General features: G+C 44.6%; 1 protein-coding gene across 1 annotated transcript in view; it reads left to right on the top strand.

Annotated features, from left to right (window-relative positions):
- Positions 1-342: 342 nt before the first annotated feature.
- LOC143766190 (uncharacterized) overlaps positions 343-19,018 on the top strand; it is a 45,284-nt gene continuing 26,608 nt past the window's right edge. Inside the window, exon 1 of the mRNA XM_077253668.1 lies at positions 343-391. Within this exon, the coding sequence (XP_077109783.1) occupies positions 365-391 (27 nt within the window). The 5' untranslated portion in view covers positions 343-364. The remainder of the gene's footprint in view (positions 392-19,018) is intronic.

The following is a 19,018-nucleotide window of genomic DNA, read 5'->3' as shown; positions in this document are numbered from 1 at the left end:
TGGTTTTCTGTCTATATTAAGCCTGAGGAAGGGTCTGTGAGCTGAAACATTGCGACCACAAGAAAGAATATTCAGGAATGAGGGTCTGAAAAACCTCACAATAAAGAAGTTTTGAGGCAAATCCTGGTGATTATGGAGCGCTGGTTCATCTCTCTGTAAATGCTCTGAAGTCTCCTGAGCAAGTGGTCGGCTGTACGGGAACGTGCCCCCTGGAGCTCCCTATGTGCGCTGCCTGGACTCCGCTCCTCCAGCTCCAGGACAACCAGCACAGTCCTGTATATACTGAGGCCCCTGATCATGTGACCCCTGACTCCTCCCCTCCTGTGACCTCATCCCAGGTCCTGTGCGCACAGAACAGCCATACATGTGGTGTGCGGCTCTGCAGGTGGAGGTAGGTGCTGGAGATTCCCCATTACTGGCCGCAGGCGCTAGAACATTTGTAAGATGCAGGGAGAGGGATGAAGGAGCTGAGAATGTGTAGCTGGAAATTTTCCTCCTTGTGATCACCGGAAGGCAGACAAAAAAATAGGGAAAGATTCCGGCCCAACCACCCAGGGGTAAAATGGATTCTTTATTTAAATGTAGTTAACAGAATAAAAGGCGAGGCCTCGCACCTTTCCTGTACAGTGTAGTAATGCTGTCACCTATAAGCATGAGGTCTGATGGCACTGGAGGGTAATGGATTACAAGTAAATCTGATGTTACAGGAATTGAGGTATGATGTGAATTTAGAGTAAGTGGAGGCATCACCTTTCCAGACTAGAAGGACGTCATCCACACACCTGGCATACCATACTACAAGACATGGGAAGGGATACTGGCAAGCCACCAGACCTGGAGATTTCTGCCACACCTTCTAACCCTACCCACTACCCCATTCAGGACACATTGCCTGCGATGGATCTTTTCCAATCTTTGGTAGAGAAGGATATAAGACAGTTACACTCTCATGTACGGAATAGCGGTGAGAATTATCATTTTGACAAACTGCTGTGACCATTTGCCAGTCAGATAAGGGTGGATCTGTAGTGATTCTAGATATCGACCTGTACTGCTCTAGCCGAAAAGCCGATAATTCAATTGCCGGCTTTTGCTATCTCCTTATCAAATTCGACAGGATATGAGACATGGTTTACATACAGTAAACCATTTCATATCCATTATATTTTTACATATTCCTCACTAATAATGTTAGAAGTGTCTGTGTGCAAAATTTGGGAGCTCTAGGTGGTAAAATAAAGGGTTAAACCACGGAAAAACTGGTGTGGGCTCCAGTGCAATTTTCTCCGCCAGGGTGGGAAAGCCAGTGACTGAAGGTGGATATTAATAGCCTAGAGAGGGACCATGGTTATTGCCACCCCCCCCCCCCCCCGGCTTAAAACATCTGCCCCCAACCACCCCAGAAAAGGCACATCTGTAAGATGCGCCTATTCTGGCACTTAGCCTCTCTGTTTTTAGCCGTGGGGGACAATAACCATGGTCCCTCTCTAGGCTATTAATATCTGCCCTCGGTCACTGGCTTTCCCACTCTGGCGGAGAAAATTGCACGGGAGCCCACGTCAGTTTGTTCCGTGATTTAACCGTTTATTTTAACACCTAGAGCTCCCAAATTTTGCACACACACACTACTAACATTATTAGTGAGGAATATGTTAAAATATAAGGGATATGAAATAGCTTACTGTATGTAAACCACGTCTCATATCCTGTCAGGTTTGATAAGGAGATAGCAAAAGCCGGCAATTGAATTACCGGTTTTTAAGCTATCTAGCTCTGTATTAAATATATATATATATATATATATATATATATATATATATATATATATATATATATATATATATATATATATATATATATATACTATGTGTACACATTCATTCTACCTATTCTGTTCTAACCTGTCAGTGTGATTTTACTGTACACCGCACTGAATTACCGGCTTTCCTATAGAACACCTATGCGTATTTATCGCAAGTCACACGCATGGTCCGTGTGTAATCCGTATTTCTCTCGCCCCAATAGACTTTCATTGGCGGATTTTTTGCGCAATACGCTGACAAACGCATCATGCTGCGATTTTCTCAACCCGTAAAATACTACAGAGAAATATACGGCTGATGGAAGAAACATTGGTCCGTGTGCAATGCGTTGTTTTTACACCTCTCCCTCATCCGTATTCCTCTCTAGTGTGACCCCGGCCTCAGACCCATAATTCCTGGGATTGATTCCCTTAACTAAAACCTTAGTGCATGGCTTGATGGATATCATCAACCACTCATTTCCAGGACTCCTGGTTTTTTGAAGGACTTTTCCACTGTCCTAAAGGTTTTTGAAACATTTAATCCCTTAATGTCCAACTGCTGACACAGTCCGTCATGGCCAGGTGTTAGTTCCCACACCAGGACGGACTGTGTCTTTCATGCATTGAAATCCTTAACGACCAGGGCTATTTTTGGTTTTGCATTTTCATTTTTCGCTCCCCTTCTTCCCAGAGCCATAACTTTTTTATTTTTTGGTCAAAATGGCCATGCGAGGGCTAGTTTTTGTGGGACGAGTTGTACATTTGAAGGACACCATTGGTTTTACCATGTCGTGTACTAGAAAACAGGAAAATAATTCCAAGTGCAGTGAAATTGCAAAAAAGTGCAATCCCACAGTTGTTTTTTATTTCGCTTTTTTCTAGACCCACAAAATGCTAAAACTGAGCTGCCATTATGATTCTCCTGGTCAGGGCTTATTTTTTGTGTGACGATCTGATGTTTCCATTGATACCATTTTGGTGTAGATACATTATTTTGATCGCCCGTTATTGCATTTTATTACAATGTTGCAGTGACCAAAAAAAGTAATACAGGCATTTTAATTTTTTCTCGCTACACCGTTTACCGATTGGATTAATTCTTTTTATACGTTGATCGGGAGATTCTGAATGCGGCAATACCAAATATGTGTATATCTGATTTTTTTTCTATTCTACTTTGAATTGGGAGATAGGGGGGTGATATATATATATATATATACAGTACAGACCAAAAGTTTGGACACCTGCTCATTTAAAGATTTTTCTGTATTTTCATGACTACGAAAATTGTGCATTCACACTGAAGGCATCAAAACTATGAATTAACACATGTGGAATTATATACTTAAAGGAAAGGTGCCGCATTTTATTTTTTGTATTACAAATAATTGTTTATATAAACAATTATTTTTCATACAAATTTCCTTTTTTTAACTTTAAAATTTTTTTTATTATTAATTTTTTTTTCAGCCACTGGGCACCGCCATTTTGCTTTGCAGGAGTGTAAGTGAAGCTGCACGACACTTACACTCTGCAATTACGGCAGCTCTGGGCATAGAGATCTGCGGTCGGCTCCCGACACTATACCTAGCATTATAAGCTGCCCCCTGCTGGGTCCTGTGTTATGATCCGGTGACCTTGGAGCAGCATGAAACTTTCTCTGGAGAAGGTGGAACCTGTACTGACCGCAAACCCTGAACTTAACACCGCAACTAGAAGTAGCCGTGGGATGTACCTAACAATCCTAGACACCTCGACACAGCCGGAGGACTAAATACCCCTATAGATAGAAATGGGAAAACTATCTTGCCTCAGAGAAAAACCCCAAAGGATAGGCAGCCCCCCACAAATATTGACTGTGAGAGGAGAGGAAAAACACACGCAGACTGAAAACAGGATTTAGCAAAGGAGGCCACTCTAGCTAAATAGAAAAGGAAAGGACAGAATACTAAGCGGTCAGTATTAAAACACTAAAAAATATCCACAGCAGAAAATACAAAAATTCCACCATCTAACTAAAGACATGGGATGTATATCTGCATCTCCTGAGAATCCAACTTGACTGAATAAATCCTTACACAGCCTAAGCTGGACAAGAAAAAACATTGAATAGCACTAAACTGTAAAGCCCACAGCATGTGGGCTGCAGAAACAAAAACCAGAACTTATCTTTGCTGATTTGGGCAGCAGGGCAGGAGGAGCCAGACAGAGATGTGAAACCTCCAAGAACAATGGACAACTGGCAAGGACTAATGGATCCTGCACACCTAAATACCCAGTGAGAAAGCAATAAGCAGGGACACCTGAGCAGAATTACAACCCAGGGACAACTACATTACCACCAACCACCACCGTAGGGAACCCAAGAGCAGAATTCACAACAGTACCCCCCCCCTTGAGGAGGGGTCACCGAACCTTCACCAGAGCCCCCAGGCCAATTAGGACGAGCCAGATGAAAGGCACGGACCAAATCAGCAGCATGGACATCAGAAGCAAAAACCCAAGAATTATCCTCCTGGCCATAACCCTTCCATTTGACAAGGTACTGAAGCTTCCGCCTCGAAAAGCGAGAATCCAAAAATCTTCTCAACCACATACTCCAACTCCCCATCAACCAACACAGGGGCCGGAGGATCAACAGAAGGAACAACGGGCACCACATATTTCCGCAACAAGGATCTATGGAAGACATTATGGATAGGAAAAGAGGCCGGAAGGGCCAATCGAAAAGACACCAGATTAATAATCTCCGAAATCCTATAAGGACCGATAAACCGAGGCTTAAACTTAGGGGAAGAAACCTTCATAGGAACATGACGGGAAGACAACCAGACCATATCCCCAACCCGAAGCCGGGAACAAACACACCGATGACGGTTAGCAAAACGGTGCGCCTCCTCCTGAGACAACACCAAATTGTCCACCACATAAGCCCAAATCTGCTGCAACCTGTCAACCACAGAATCCACACCAGGACAGTCAGAAGGCTCAACCTGCCCCGAAGAAAAACGAGGATGAAAACCAAAATTACAAAAGAAGGGCGAAACCAACGTAGCCGAACTAGCTTGATTATTAAGGGCAAACTCGGCAAACGGCAAGAAAGCCACCCAATCATCCTGATCAGCAGACACAAAGCATCTCAAATAAGTTTCCAAAGTCTGATTAGTTTGCTCGGTCTGGCCATTTGTCTGAGGATGGAATGCGGAAGAAAAAGACAAATCAATGCCCAGCCAAGCACAAAAGGCTTGCCAAAACCTAGAAACAAACTGGGAACCTCTGTCAGACACAATATTCTCTGGAATACCATGCAAACGAACCACATGCTGGAAAAACAATGGAACCAAATCAGAAGAGGAAGGCAATTTAGGCAAAGGCACCAAATGAACCATCTTAGAGAACCGGTCACAAACAACCCAGATAACCGACATCGTCTGGGAAACAGGAAGATCAGAAATAAAATCCATAGAAATATGCGTCCAGGGCCTCTCAGGGACTGGCAATGGCAAAAGCAACCCACTAGCACAGGAACAACAAGGCTTGGCCCGCGCACAAGTCCCGCAGGACTGCACAAAAGAACGCACATCACGTGACAAAGAAGGCCACCAAAAGGACCTACCAACCAAATCTCTGGTACCAATAATACCAGGATGGCCAGCCAACACAGAACAATGAACCTCAGAAATCACTCTACTAGTCCATCTATCAGGAACAAACAGTTTCCCCACTGGACAGCGGTCAGGTTTGTCAGCCTGATATTCCTGAAGAACCCATCGTAAATCAGGGGAAATGGCAGAAAGGACCACCCCTTCTTTCAAAATTCCGACCGGTTCAAGGACCTCAGGAGAATCAGGCAAAAAACTCCTAGAGAGGGCATCAGCCTTAATATTCTTAGAACCCGGAAGATACGAGACCACGAAATCGAAACGGGAAAAAAACAATGACCATCGAGCCTGCCTAGGATTCAGCCATCTGGCAGACTCGAGGTAAATCAAATTCTTATGATCGGTCAAGACCACAATACGGTGCTTAACTCCCTCAAGCCAATGTTGCCACTCCTCAAACGCCCACTTCATAGCCAACAACTCCCGATTGCCGACATCATAATTGCGTTCAGCAGGCGAAAACTTACGGGAAAAGAAGGCAAATTGTTTCAACAAGGAACCAACAGAATCCCTCTGAGACAAAACGTCCCCTGCCCCAATCTCAGAAGCGTCAACCTCAACCTGAAACGGAAGAGAAACATCCGGTTGACGCAACACCGGGGCAGAAGTAAATCGGCGCTTAAGCTCCTGAAAGGCAGAGACAGCCGCAGAGGACCAATTCGTCACATCAGCGCCTTTCTTCGTCAAATCGGTCAAGGGTTTAACCACACTGGAGAAGATAGCAATGAAACGGCGATAAAAATTAGCAAAGCCCAAACATTTCTGAAGGCTCTTCACGGATGTGGGTTGAATCCAATCATGAATGGCCTGAACCTTAACCGGATCCATCTCTATAGATGAGGGAGAAAAAATTAAGCCCAAAAAAGAAACCTTCTGAACTCCAAAGAGACACTTAGACCCCTTCACAAACAAAGCATTATCACGAAGGATTTGAAATACCATCCTGACCTGTTTCACATGAGACTCCCAATCATCGGAAAAAATTAAAATGTCATCCAAATATACAATCATGAATTTATCAAGATAAGTTCGGAAGATATCGTGCATGAAGGACTGAAAAACAGAAGGAGCATTAGAGAGCCCGAATGGCATCACAAGGTATTCAAAATGACCTTCGGGCGTATTAAACGCAGTTTTCCATTCATCACCCTGCTTAATACGAACAAGATTATATGCCCCCCGAAGGTCAATCTTCATAAACCAACTAGCCCCCTTAATCCTAGCAAACAAATCGGAAAGCAGAGGCAAAGGGTATTGAAACTTGACCGTGATCTTATTCAAGAGGCGATAATCAATACAGGGTCTCAAGGAACCATCCTTCTTAGCAACAAAAAAAAATCCCGCTCCCAACGGTGAAGAAGATGGCCGAATATGCCCTTTCTCCAAAGACTCCTTAACATAACTCCGCATGGCGGTATGTTCAGGCACAGATAGGTTGAAAAGTCGACCCTTAGGAAACTTACAGCCTGGAATCAAGTCAATCGCACAATCACAGTCCCTATGCGGTGGAAGGGCACTGGACTTGGGCTCATCGAATACATCCTGAAAATCAGACAAAAACTCTGGAATTTCAGAAGAGGAAGAAGAGGAGATTGACATCAAAGGGACGTCATTATGAACCCCCTGACAACCCCAACTAATCACAGACATAGACTTCCAATCCAACACAGGATTATGTACCTGCAACCACAGAAAACCCAGCACGATAGCATCATGCAAATTATGCAACACCAGAAATTGACAATCTTCCTGATGGGCTGGCGCCATGCACATGGTCACCTGTGTCCAAAACTGAGGCTTATTTTTAGCCAAGGGTGTAGCATCAATGCCCCTTAAAGGAATAGGGTTCTGCAAAGACTGCAAGGAAAAACCACAACGCCTGGCAAACTCAAAGTCCATTAAGTTCAAGGCGGCGCCTGAATCCACAAACGCCATGACAGAAACTGATGACAATGAGCAGATCAAGGACACAGATAACAGAAATTTAGGTTGTACAGTACTGATGGTAAATGAACTAGCGATCCTCTTTGTACGTTTAGGGCAGACCGAAATGACATGAGCAGCATCGCCACAATAAAAACACAACCTATTCTGACGTCTGAATCCTTGCTGTTCCGTTCTAGACAGAATCCTATCACACTGCATTGGCTCAGGCATCTGCTCTGAGGACAACGCCACAGCGCGCACAGATCTGCGCTCCCGCAAGCGCCGATCAATCTGAATGGCCAGAGACATAGAATCACTCAGATCGACAGGCGTGGGAAACCCCACCATAACATCTTTAACGGATTCAGAAAGACCCTTTCTGAAAATTGCCACCAAAGCATCATCATTCCATTTAGTCAACACAGACCATTTTCTAAATTTCTGACAGTACAATTCTGCCGCTTCTTGACCCTGAGACAGGGCCAAAAAGGTCTTCTCCGCTTGATCCACAGAATTTGGTTCATCATATAATAATCCTAGAGCCTGAAAAAAGGCGTCTATATTAAGCAAGGCCGGATTCCCCGATTCCAGGGAAAATGCCCAATCCTGAGGATCGCCACGCAGCAGGGAGATGACAATTTTAACCTGCTGAATGAAATCACCAGAGGATTGAGGTTTTAGAGCAAAAAACAGTTTACACTTGTTTTTAAAACTCAAAAATTTGGACCTGTCACCAAAAAACAAATCAGGAGTAGGAATCTTAGGTTCTAAAACCGGAGTCTGAACAATATAATCTGAAATACCCTGTACCCTAGCAGCAAGCTGGTCTACACGAGAAGCTAATCCCTGAACATCCATGCTAGCAAAAAACTCCTCCGCCACCCAGAGGTAAAGAGGGAAGGAAAGACAAAGCAGGCTACAGAAAAAAAAATGGCTCAACACCTTCCTTCTCTTCTTCTGAGATGCATTTAACTCATTATTGGCCAGTTGTACTGTTATGATCCGGTGACCTTGGATCAGCATGAAACTTTCTCTGGAGAAGGTGGAACCTGTACTGACCGCAAACCCTGAACTTAACACCGCAACTAGAAGTAGCCGTGGGATGTACCTAACAATCCTAGACACCTCGACACAGCCGGAGGACGAAATACCCCTATAGATAGAAATGGGAAAACTATCTTGCCTCAGAGAAAAACCCCAAAGGATAGGCAGCCCCCCACAAATATTGACTGTGAGAGGAGAGGAAAAACACACGCAGACTGAAAACAGGATTTAGCAAAGGAGGCCACTCTAGCTAAATAGAAAAGGAAAGAACAGAATACTAAGCGGTCAGTATTAAAACACTAAAAAATATCCACAGCAGAAAATACAAAAATTCCACCATCTAACTAAAGACATGGGATGTATATCTGCATCTCCTGAGAATCCAACTTGACTGAATAAATCCTTACACAGCCTAAGCTGGACAAGAAAAAACATTGAATAGCACTAAACTGTAAAGCCCACAGCATGTGGGCTGCAGAAACAAAAACCAGAACTTATCTTTGCTGATTTGGGCAGCAGGGCAGGAGGAGCCAGACGGAGATGTGAAACCTCCAAGAACAATGGACAACTGGCAAGGACTAATGGATCCTGCACACCTAAATACCCAGTGAGAAAGCAATAAGCAGGGACACCTGAGCAGAATTACAACCCAGGGACAACTGCATTACCACCAACAACCACCGGAGGGAACCCAAGAGCAGAATTCACAACAGTCCTGGCCACGCCCCCTGAGCCGTCCACAGCACAGCAGAGGCAGGAGACCAGCGCCATCTTCCTGGAGCTCACACTGCATCTGTGAGCTCCAGCTTCCCAGGATGATCACAGGAGCCCTGCAGTTATAGGAGGAGGAGGAGGAGACCAAGGACGGGAGGGAGAAAGGACTCAGCAGGGAGCCGTAAGTATCAGTGGGGAGGGGGAGAGAGAATCTAATCCTATCCCTTGTGGTGCTGACTCTGAGCAGTGTATCTCCTCCCATGTGTGTTACTGTGCTGAGCCGTGTATCTAATCCTCTCCTGTGTGATACTGACTGAGCTGTGTATCTAATCCTATCCTGTGTGATACTGTGCTGAGCTGTGTATCTAATCCTCTCCTGTGTGATACTGACTGCTGAGCCATGCATCTAATCCTATCCTGTGTGATACTGTCTGCTGAGCTGTGTATCTAATCCTATCCTGTGTGATACTGTCTGCTGAGCCGTATACCTAATCCTCTCCTGTGTGATACTGACTGCTGAGCCATGTATCTAATCCTATCCTGTGTGATACTGTGCTAAGCTGTGTATCTAATCCTCTCCTGTGTGATACTGTTTGCTGAGCCATGTATCTAATCCTATCCTGTGTGATACTGTGTGCTGAGCTGTATATCTAACCCTCTCCTGTGTGATACTGTTTGCTGAGCCGTGTATCTAATCCTATCCTGTGTGATACTGTGTTGAGCCTTGTATCTAATCCTACCCTGTGTGATACTGTGCTGAGCTGTGTATCTAATCCTATCCTGTGTGATAGTCTGCTGAGCCATGTATCTAATCCTATCCTGTGTGATACTGACTGCTGAGCCATGTATCTAATCCTATCCTGTGTGATACTGTGCTGAGCTGTGTATCTAATCCTCTCCTGTGTGATACTGACTGAGCTGTGTATCTAATCCTATCCTGTGTGATACAGTCTGCTGAGCCATGTATCTAATCCTATCCTGTGTGATACTGACTGCTGAGCCATGTATCTAATCCTCTCCTGTGTGATACTGTTTGCAGAGCCATGTATCTAATCCTGTGTGATACTGCTGAGCCGTGTATCTAATCCTATCCTGTGTGATACTGTCTGCTGAGCTGTATACCTAATCCTCTCCTGTGTGATACTGTCTGCTGAGCCATGTATCTAATCCTATCCTGTGTGATACTGACTGCTGAGCCGTGTATCTAATCCTCTCCTGTGTGATACTGTCTGCTGAGCCATGTATCTAATCTTATCCTGTGTGATACTGACTGCTGAGCCGTGTATCTAATCCTCTCCTGTGTGATACTGTCTGCTGAGCTGTGTATCTAATCCTATCCTGTGTGATACTGTCTGCTGAGCTGTATACCTAATCCTCTCCTGTGTGATACTGTCTGCTGAGCCATGTATCTAATCCTATCTTGTGTGATACTGACTGCTGAGCCATGTATCTAATCCTATCCTGTGTGATACTGTGCTGAGCTGTGTATCTAATCCTCTCCTGCGTGATACTGTTTGCTGAGCCATGTATCTAATCCTATCCTGTGTGATATTGTGTGCTGAGCTGTATATCTAATCCTCTCCTGTGTGATACTGTGTGCTGAGCTGTATATCTAATCCTCTCCTGTGTGATACTGTGTGTTGAACCTTGTATCTAATCCTACCCTGTGTGATACTGTGCTGAGCCGTGTATCTAATCCTCTCCTGTGATACTGACTGAGCTGTGTATCTAATCCTATCCTGTGTGATACAGTCTGCTGAGCCATGTATCAAATCCTATCCTGTGTGATACTGACTGCTGAGCCATGTATCTAATCCTATCCTGTGTGATACTGTGCTGAGCTGTGTATCTAATCCTCTCCTGTGTGATACTGTTTGCAGAGCCATGTATCTAATCCTATCCTGTGTGATACTGTGTGCTGAGCTGTATATCTAATCCTCTCCTGTGTGATACTGTGTGCTGAGCCCTGTATCTATTCCTATCCTGTGTGATACTGACTGAGCCATGTATCTAATCCTCTCCTGTGTGATACTGTCTGCTGAGCCATGCATCTTAGGCTGGTTTCACACTTGCGTTTTGATCTGCATGCGTTTTTTTAAAAAACGCATGTGTGAAAAAACGCATGTCAACACGGTAAAACGCTGCGTTTTTTAGACGCATGCGTTTTTGCATGCAGAAAAAAACCGCGGCGTTTTGCCGCGTTTACATGCGTTTTTTCCTGCGTTTGCGTTTTTAAAACGCATGCTGAGTAGTGTGTGACAGCTGCCAATCATCAAAATCAACAAGAAAACCCACTATAAATAGAAATAGCTAGGGTTAGGGTTAGGATCCCTAGGGTTAGGGGTAGGGTTAGGGTTAGGGCCTAACCCTAACCCTACCCCTAACCCTAACCCTAAACATGACTGAAATACGTGGCACTGAAATACGTGGCACTGAAATACGTGGCACTTAAATAAGTGGCACTTAAATAAGTGGCACTTAAATAAGTGGCACTTAAATACGTGGCACTGAAATAAGTGGCACTGAAATACGTGGCACTTAAATACGTGGCACTTAAATACGTGGCACTTAAATACGTGGCACTGAAATACGTGGCACTATGACTGACAGAAAATGTTCATTAAACGTGACTGAAATACATGGCATTGAATACGTGGCACTGAAATACGTGGCACTATGACTGTCAGAAAATGTTCATTAAACGTGACTGAAATACGTGGCACTATGACTGTCAGAAAATGTTCATTAAACAGTTAGGGGTGAGGTTAAGGGTAGGGTTAGGGTTTGGATCCCTTTATCACCTTGATGGTGGTGGGTGGCTTTTCATTGTTTTTTCTGTTTTTTTTCTATAAAAACGCATGCGTTTTTAACGCAAACAAACGCATGTGCTTAAAAACGCATGCGTTTACATAGACAGCAATGCATTTTTTTGCCGCAAATAAACGCATGCGTTTTTTTGCGGCAAAAAAGCGCCGCTAGAAATTACTACAGGTTGCATTTTAGCAAATAAACGCAGCGTCCAAAAACGCAAGTGTGAAACCAGCCTAATCCTATCCTGTGTGATACTGTGCTGAGCCTTGTATCTAATCCTACCCTGTGTGATACTGTGCTGAGCCGTGTATCTAATCCTCTACTGTGGGATACTGTGTGCTGAGCCATGTATCTAATCCTATCCTGTGTGATACTGACTGAGCTGTGTATCTAATTCTCTCCTGTGTGATACTGTCTGCTGAGCCGTGTATCTAATCCTATCCTGTGTGATACTGTGTGCTGAGCTGTATATCTAATCCTCTCCTGTGTGATACTGTGTGCTGAGCCGTGTATCTAGTCCTATCCTGTGTGATACTGACTGAGCCATGTATCTAATCCTCTCCTGTGTGATACTGTCTGCTGAGCCATGCATCTAATCCTATCCTGTGTGATACTGTGCTGAGCCTTGTATCTAATCCTACCCTGTGTGATACTGTGCTGAGCCGTGTATCTAATCCTCTACTGTGGGATACTGTGTGCTGAGCCATGTATCTAATCCTATCCTGTGTGATACTGACTGAGCTGTGTATCTAATTCTCTCCTGTGTGATACTGTCTGCTGAGCCGTGTATCTAATCCTATCCTGTATGATACTGTCTGCTGAGCCGTGTATCTAATCGTATCTTGTGTGATACTGTCTGCTGAGCCATGTATCTAATCCTATCCTATGTGATACTGTGCTGAGCCTTGTATCTAATCCTATCCTGTATGATACTGACTGAGCTGTGTATCTAATACTGTCCTGTGTGATACTGACTGTTGAGCTGGGTATCTAATCCTCTCCTATGCAGTCCTCTCCCCCGTTATGTGTGATCTATATGGCGGTATTATGTGTGATCTATATGGCGGTATTATGTGAGATCTATATGGCGTCGTTATGTGAGAAGTATATGGCGGTATTATGTGTGATGTATATGGCGGCGGTATTATGTGTGATCTATATGGCGATATGTGAGAACACTGGTGGTATTATGTGAGATCTATATGACGGTATTATGTGTGAAGTATATGGTGGTATTATGTGTGAAGTATATTGCAATATTGTGTGCTCTGTATTATGTGTGCTCTATATGGCGGTATTATGTGTGCTGTATATGGCGATATTATGTGTGCTCTATATGGCGGTATGCTCTATATGGCGGTATTATGTGTGCTCTATATGGCGGTATTATGTGTGCTCTATATGGCGGTATTATGTGTGCTCTATATGGCAGTATTATGTGAGATCTATATGGCGGTATGCTCTATATGGCGGTATTATGTGTGCTCTATATGGCAGTATTATGTGTGCTCTATATGGCGGTATTATGTGAGATCTATATGGCGTCGTTATGTGAGAAGTATATGGCGGTACTATGTGATGTAAATGGCGGTATTATGTTTGTATATGGCGGTATTATGTGTGATCTATATGGCGATATGTGAGAACACTGGTGGTATTATGTGAGATCTATATGACGGTATTATGTGTGAAGTATATGGCGGTATTATGTGTGAAGTATATTGTGGTATTTTGTGCTCTGTATTATGTGTGCTCTATATGGTGGTATTATGTGAGAACACTGGTGTCGTTATTTGCGATCTATATGATGGTATTATGTGAGAACTATAGGACAGTATTATGTGTGCTCTATACGGCGGTATTGTGTGCTCTATATGGCGGTATTATGAGTGATCTATATGGCGATATTATGTGTGATCTACATGGCAGTATTATGTGAGAACACTATGGAAGTATTATCTGCAGAAAGGGGACCCAATCTAGGGTGGTTCCGGTTGAGCAGCTGCACGCGGGTCTGGAGTAATAGAGGGGGCAGCATGACCTCCAGTTAGGTGCCTTCAGGGGAGGGCTGGTAAGGCAGCTGAAGAGAGGGGTCTCATTTTTATCGTTACTATATGGCTACATTTCCTTCCCAGCATCACCCCGGACTGCGCCTGTCGTCTCACTTTCACACATCGCCAGGACATGATCTGAGAAGGGGAATGGGGTCTTTGCATGCAAAGTCTGGATCAGAACAGGCCATCAATCCGCAGAAATGTTTCCTGGATTTCTGTGGAGCAGACGGTCCATCCATGTGTATAAAAGACAGCGCTCTATGTACAATCCCTGGCTGCTCCGCGCACCGAACAGGGTGCCCCCCATAGACCAGCACACTGCTCTCCTGAAATACTCTGTGCTGCTGTCACCCTGCTCCCTCCATAGCTCACAGAAAAATTCCCCAAAAGAGAATTTAACAAAATACTAAAAAGTATAACCTTTATTTAAAGCATTTATTAAAAACATATGTGCACTTGCAAACGCATCACCAATTAGAAAACAAGCGTACCACAGGAAAGGCCAGGACAGTGCCAAGCCCTATATTTACTGGATGCACCCTACCTGTCTGCGGAGGTTGGCACCCTATATCCTGCGCTGTGGCGCCCCCGATACTGTGTGCTGAGCCATGTATCTAATCCTATCCCGCGTTTCTCCTCTTCCAGTTATAAGAGGTTCATCAGGAGTACAACCAAATATCAAAGGGTTACTTAGCTTATTCATGTTTTCAACATATCAGCGATGTCAACAGCTGCACCACCGCGCCGATCCCCTATCCATGTAGCGCTTATGGATAACTGGAAGAGGAGAAATACGTTGAGTCCAAGGGGATATGTTTTTGATATAAGATATACTGAGTAATATTGTTTTATGGTTTGGCTCACACTGGGGTTGTAAATACACTATTGTTGCATCTATTAATGGCGCAATGGTGATTGTCTTGAGAAGGCACTAATATATGTGTATTGCGGCATGATATCAAAATAGTGTGTGGTAATGTGAGGTATGATTGGATATCACAGCAGATACCTTTTTCCAACAATAGGATAATACCCCAAGAATTAGCCCCACTGTGTGCAAAACCAATTAAGATTATCTATGCACCTAGCTCTAGATTTAGGGTACCGTCACACAGTGGCATTTTCATCGCTACGACGGTACGATTCGTGACGTTCTAGCGATATAGTTACGATCTCGCAGTGTCTGACACGCAGCAGCGATCAGGGACCCTGCTGAGAATCGTACGTCGTAGCAGATCGTTTGAAACTTTCTTTCGTCGCTGGATCTCCCGCTGTCATCGCTGGATCATTGTGTGTGACAGCGATCCAGCGATGCGTTCGCTGGTAACCAGGGTAAACATCGGGTTACTAAGCGCAGGGCCGCGCTTAGTAACCCGATGTTTACCGTGGTTACCAGCGTAAAAGTAAAAAAAAAAAAACCGTACATACTCACATTCCGGTGTCCGTCAGGTCCCTTGCCATCTGCTTCCCGCTCTGACTGACTGCCGGCCGGAAAGTGAGAGCAGATCACAGCGGTGACATCACCGCTGCACTCTGCTCTCACTGTCACGGATCGCTATCGTTATCGCTGCAAAGTCGCTTAGTGTGAAGGTACCTTTAGTTAGTTAGTTATACTGATCTATCCTCATCTGACTCTAATTATCCCTATTAGTGCACCGAGTATATGAACATCTCTGTCCCTGATCCCAGTAGGATTAATTAGGGATAGTAGGGAGAGCCGACGAGGAGCGGGGGCGCCACAGCGCAGGATATAGGGTGCCAACCTCCGCAGACAGGTAGGGTGCATCCAGTAAATATAGGGCTTGGCACTGTCCTGGCCTTTCCTGTGGTACGCTTGTTTTCTAATTGGTGATGGGTTTGCAAGTGCACATATGTTTTTAATAAATGCTTTAAATAAAGGTTATACTTTTTAGTATTTTGTTAAATTCTCTTTTGGGGAATTTTTCTGTGAGCTAAGTCTGATTGACCCCAAATTGGTATATTTTCCTTCTGTGACACCCTGCTTCCTCCACCATATATCTCCCAGAATCCTTGCTGCCTGCCATCCTCGGTGACTGTCTACTTGTCAGTATAACTTTGCAGTCACCAACAAAATGGCTGCACACTGTGTTCCTGAATCCTCTCATCCCCTAGCAAACACCAGAAGGGGAGGAGAGGAGTGACATCACACACGTCAGCAGACTCCGCCCATAATTACTGCAGTGCAGTAATGTGAGCTAGTTGTACACTAGTTTTTTGTCAAATTTCATTAGCTGCTCCCCCTAGTGTTTAAAAGTGGAAATGCCAAACCTTTTAAAATTATTTTTCATATTTTACTAAATTAAAAACAAATGATAATATTTTTTAAGAAAATGTAAACATTAATTCTTTACATTTTTTCAATCGCTGGAAACAAATTATAACCTTCCCTTTAACAAAAAAGTGTGAAAAAAACTAAAATTATGTCTTATATTCTAGGTTCTTCAAAGTAGCCACCTTTTGCTTTGATGACTGCTTTGCACACTCTTGGCATTCTCTTGAGGAGCTTCAAGAGGTAGTCACCGGGAATGGTTTTCACTTCACAGGTGTGCCCTGTCAGGTTTAATATGTGGGATTTCTTGCCTTATAAATGGGGTTGGGACCATCAGTTGTGTTGTGCATAAGTCTGGTGGATACACAGCTGATAGTCCTACTGAATAGACTGTTAGAATTTGTATTATGGCAAGAAAAAAGCAGCTAAGTAAAGAAAAACGAGCGGCCATCATTACTTTAAGAAATGAAGGTCAGTCAGTCCGAAAAATTGGGAAAACTTTGAAAGTGTCCCTAAGTGCAGTGGCAAAAACCATCAAGCGCTACAAAGAAACTGGCTCACATGAGGACCGCCCCAGGAAAGGAAGACCAAGAGTCACCTCTGCTTCTGAGAATAAGTTTATCCGAGTCACCAGCCTCAGAAATCGCAGGTTAACAGCAGCTCAGATTAGAGACCAGGTCAATGCCACACAGAGTTCTAGCAGCAGATGCATCTCTACAACTGTTAAGAGGAGACTTTGTGCAGCAGGCCTTCATGGTAAAATAGCTGCTAGGAAACCACTGCTAAGGACAGGCAACAAGCAGAAGAGACTTGTTTGGGCTAGATAACACAAGGAATGGTCTGATGAGTCCAAATTTGAGATATTTTGTTCCAATCACCGTGTCTTTGTGCGACGCAGAAAAGGTGAACGGATGGACTCTACATGCCTGGTTCCCACCGTGAAGCATGGAGGAGGAGCTGTGATGGTGTGGGGGTGCTTTGCTGGTGACACTGTTGGGGATTTATTTAAAATTGAAGGCATACTGAAAGAGAATGGCTACCACAGCATCTTGCAGCGGCATGCTATTCCATCCAGTTTGCGTTTAGTTGGACCATCATTTATTTTTCAACAGGACAATGACCCCAAACACACCTCCAGGCTGTGTAAGGGTTATTTGACCAAGAAGGAGAGTGATGGGGTGCTACGCCAGATGACCTGGCCTCCACAGTCACCAGACCTAAACCCAATCGTGATGGTTTGGGGTGAGCTGGACCACAGAGTGAAGGCAAAAGGGCCAACAAGTGCTAAGCATCTCTGGGAACTCCTTCAAGATTGTTGGAAGACCATTCCCGGTGACTACCTCTTGAAGCTCATCAAGAGAATGCCAAGAGTGTGCAAAGCAGTCATCAAAGCAAAAGGTGGCTGCTTTGAAGAACCTAGAATATAAGACATATTTTCAGTTCTTTCACACTTTTTTGTTAAGTATATAATTCCACATGTGTTAATTCATAGTTTTGATGCCTTCAGTGTGAATGTACAATTTTCATAGTCATGAAAATACAGAAAAATCTTTAAATGAGAAGGTGTGTCCAAACTTTTGGTCTGTACTGTACACATATATATATATATATATATATATATATATATATATATATATATATATATATATATATATATACTGTATAGATATGTATAATTTAAAAAAAAAACAAAACTTTTTTCTACTTGCTGCAATAGTCTCCATGGGACACTTGAAGCTGCACTTGTCCGATCAGCTCTGCTACATAGAGCAGGACTGCAGACCTGCTCTATTTAGCAAATATGCTCACTTGCTATGAGCACCGTCCATCATTGAACGTTAAGGGGTTAAACTATTGCTGCATGTAAACACGCAGTGACAGTTCAGTGCCGACAGCTGTCTGTGACAGTGAGAGGCATGGGAATAGGTGCAGAGACCCATGCTGTCGGTCCCCGCACCCAGATCGCTGTGATCAGTCAGTCAATATCAGGGGCGGATTATAAGAGGGTCAATCTGGGCGGTAGCCCAGGGCCCAGTGGTGTGGGTAGGCCCTGGGCTACCGCACAGATTTCCCGCCGGCCGCCGCCATCAGGGCATTAATGCACGGACGTGCCCCTATCATTTATGTGCCCCCGGACCCGGTGGACAGAGAGAGGGGGCCCGCATCGGGCCCCTTCTCATCTGCTCACCGGGCCCCTACCGGCGCTGCGTCAGTTTCCTATTGACGTGCGGGCGCGCGCCCGCACGTCAATAGTTAACAACAGCCGCCAGCCAATTGGAGGCTGGCAGCTGAAGTCGGCCGCAGGCGCAGCTCACACGTCGCCGGCGTCTGACGTCATTGTCAGTCGCCGGCAAGTGTGCGCTGCTGGAGGGAGCTCGCCGCTGGAGCGCACAGGTCAGGTGAGCAGAACTCCGTTTGTTTTGTTTTTTTTGATAACCTAACGGTGGAGACACTGGGGGCAATGCTGGAGGACACACTGAGTGGGGCAATGCTGGAGGACACACTGAGTGGGGCAATGCTGGACACACTGAGTGGGGCAATGCTGGAGACACTGGGGCAATGCTGGCACACTGGGGGCAATGCTGGACAATTGGACATACTGGGGCATATTGCTGGACAGGAGACACTGGGGGCAATGCTGGACATACTGGGGCAGATTGCTGGACACACTGGGGGCAATCCTGGAGGACACACTGGGGCAGATGATTGCTGG

Source organism: Ranitomeya variabilis, chromosome 4, assembly GCF_051348905.1.
Source record: "Ranitomeya variabilis isolate aRanVar5 chromosome 4, aRanVar5.hap1, whole genome shotgun sequence".
NCBI lineage: Eukaryota > Metazoa > Chordata > Amphibia > Anura > Dendrobatidae > Ranitomeya > Ranitomeya variabilis.
The sequence above is the reverse complement of the archived record's forward strand: the minus strand, read 5'-3'. Positions and strand labels throughout refer to the sequence as shown.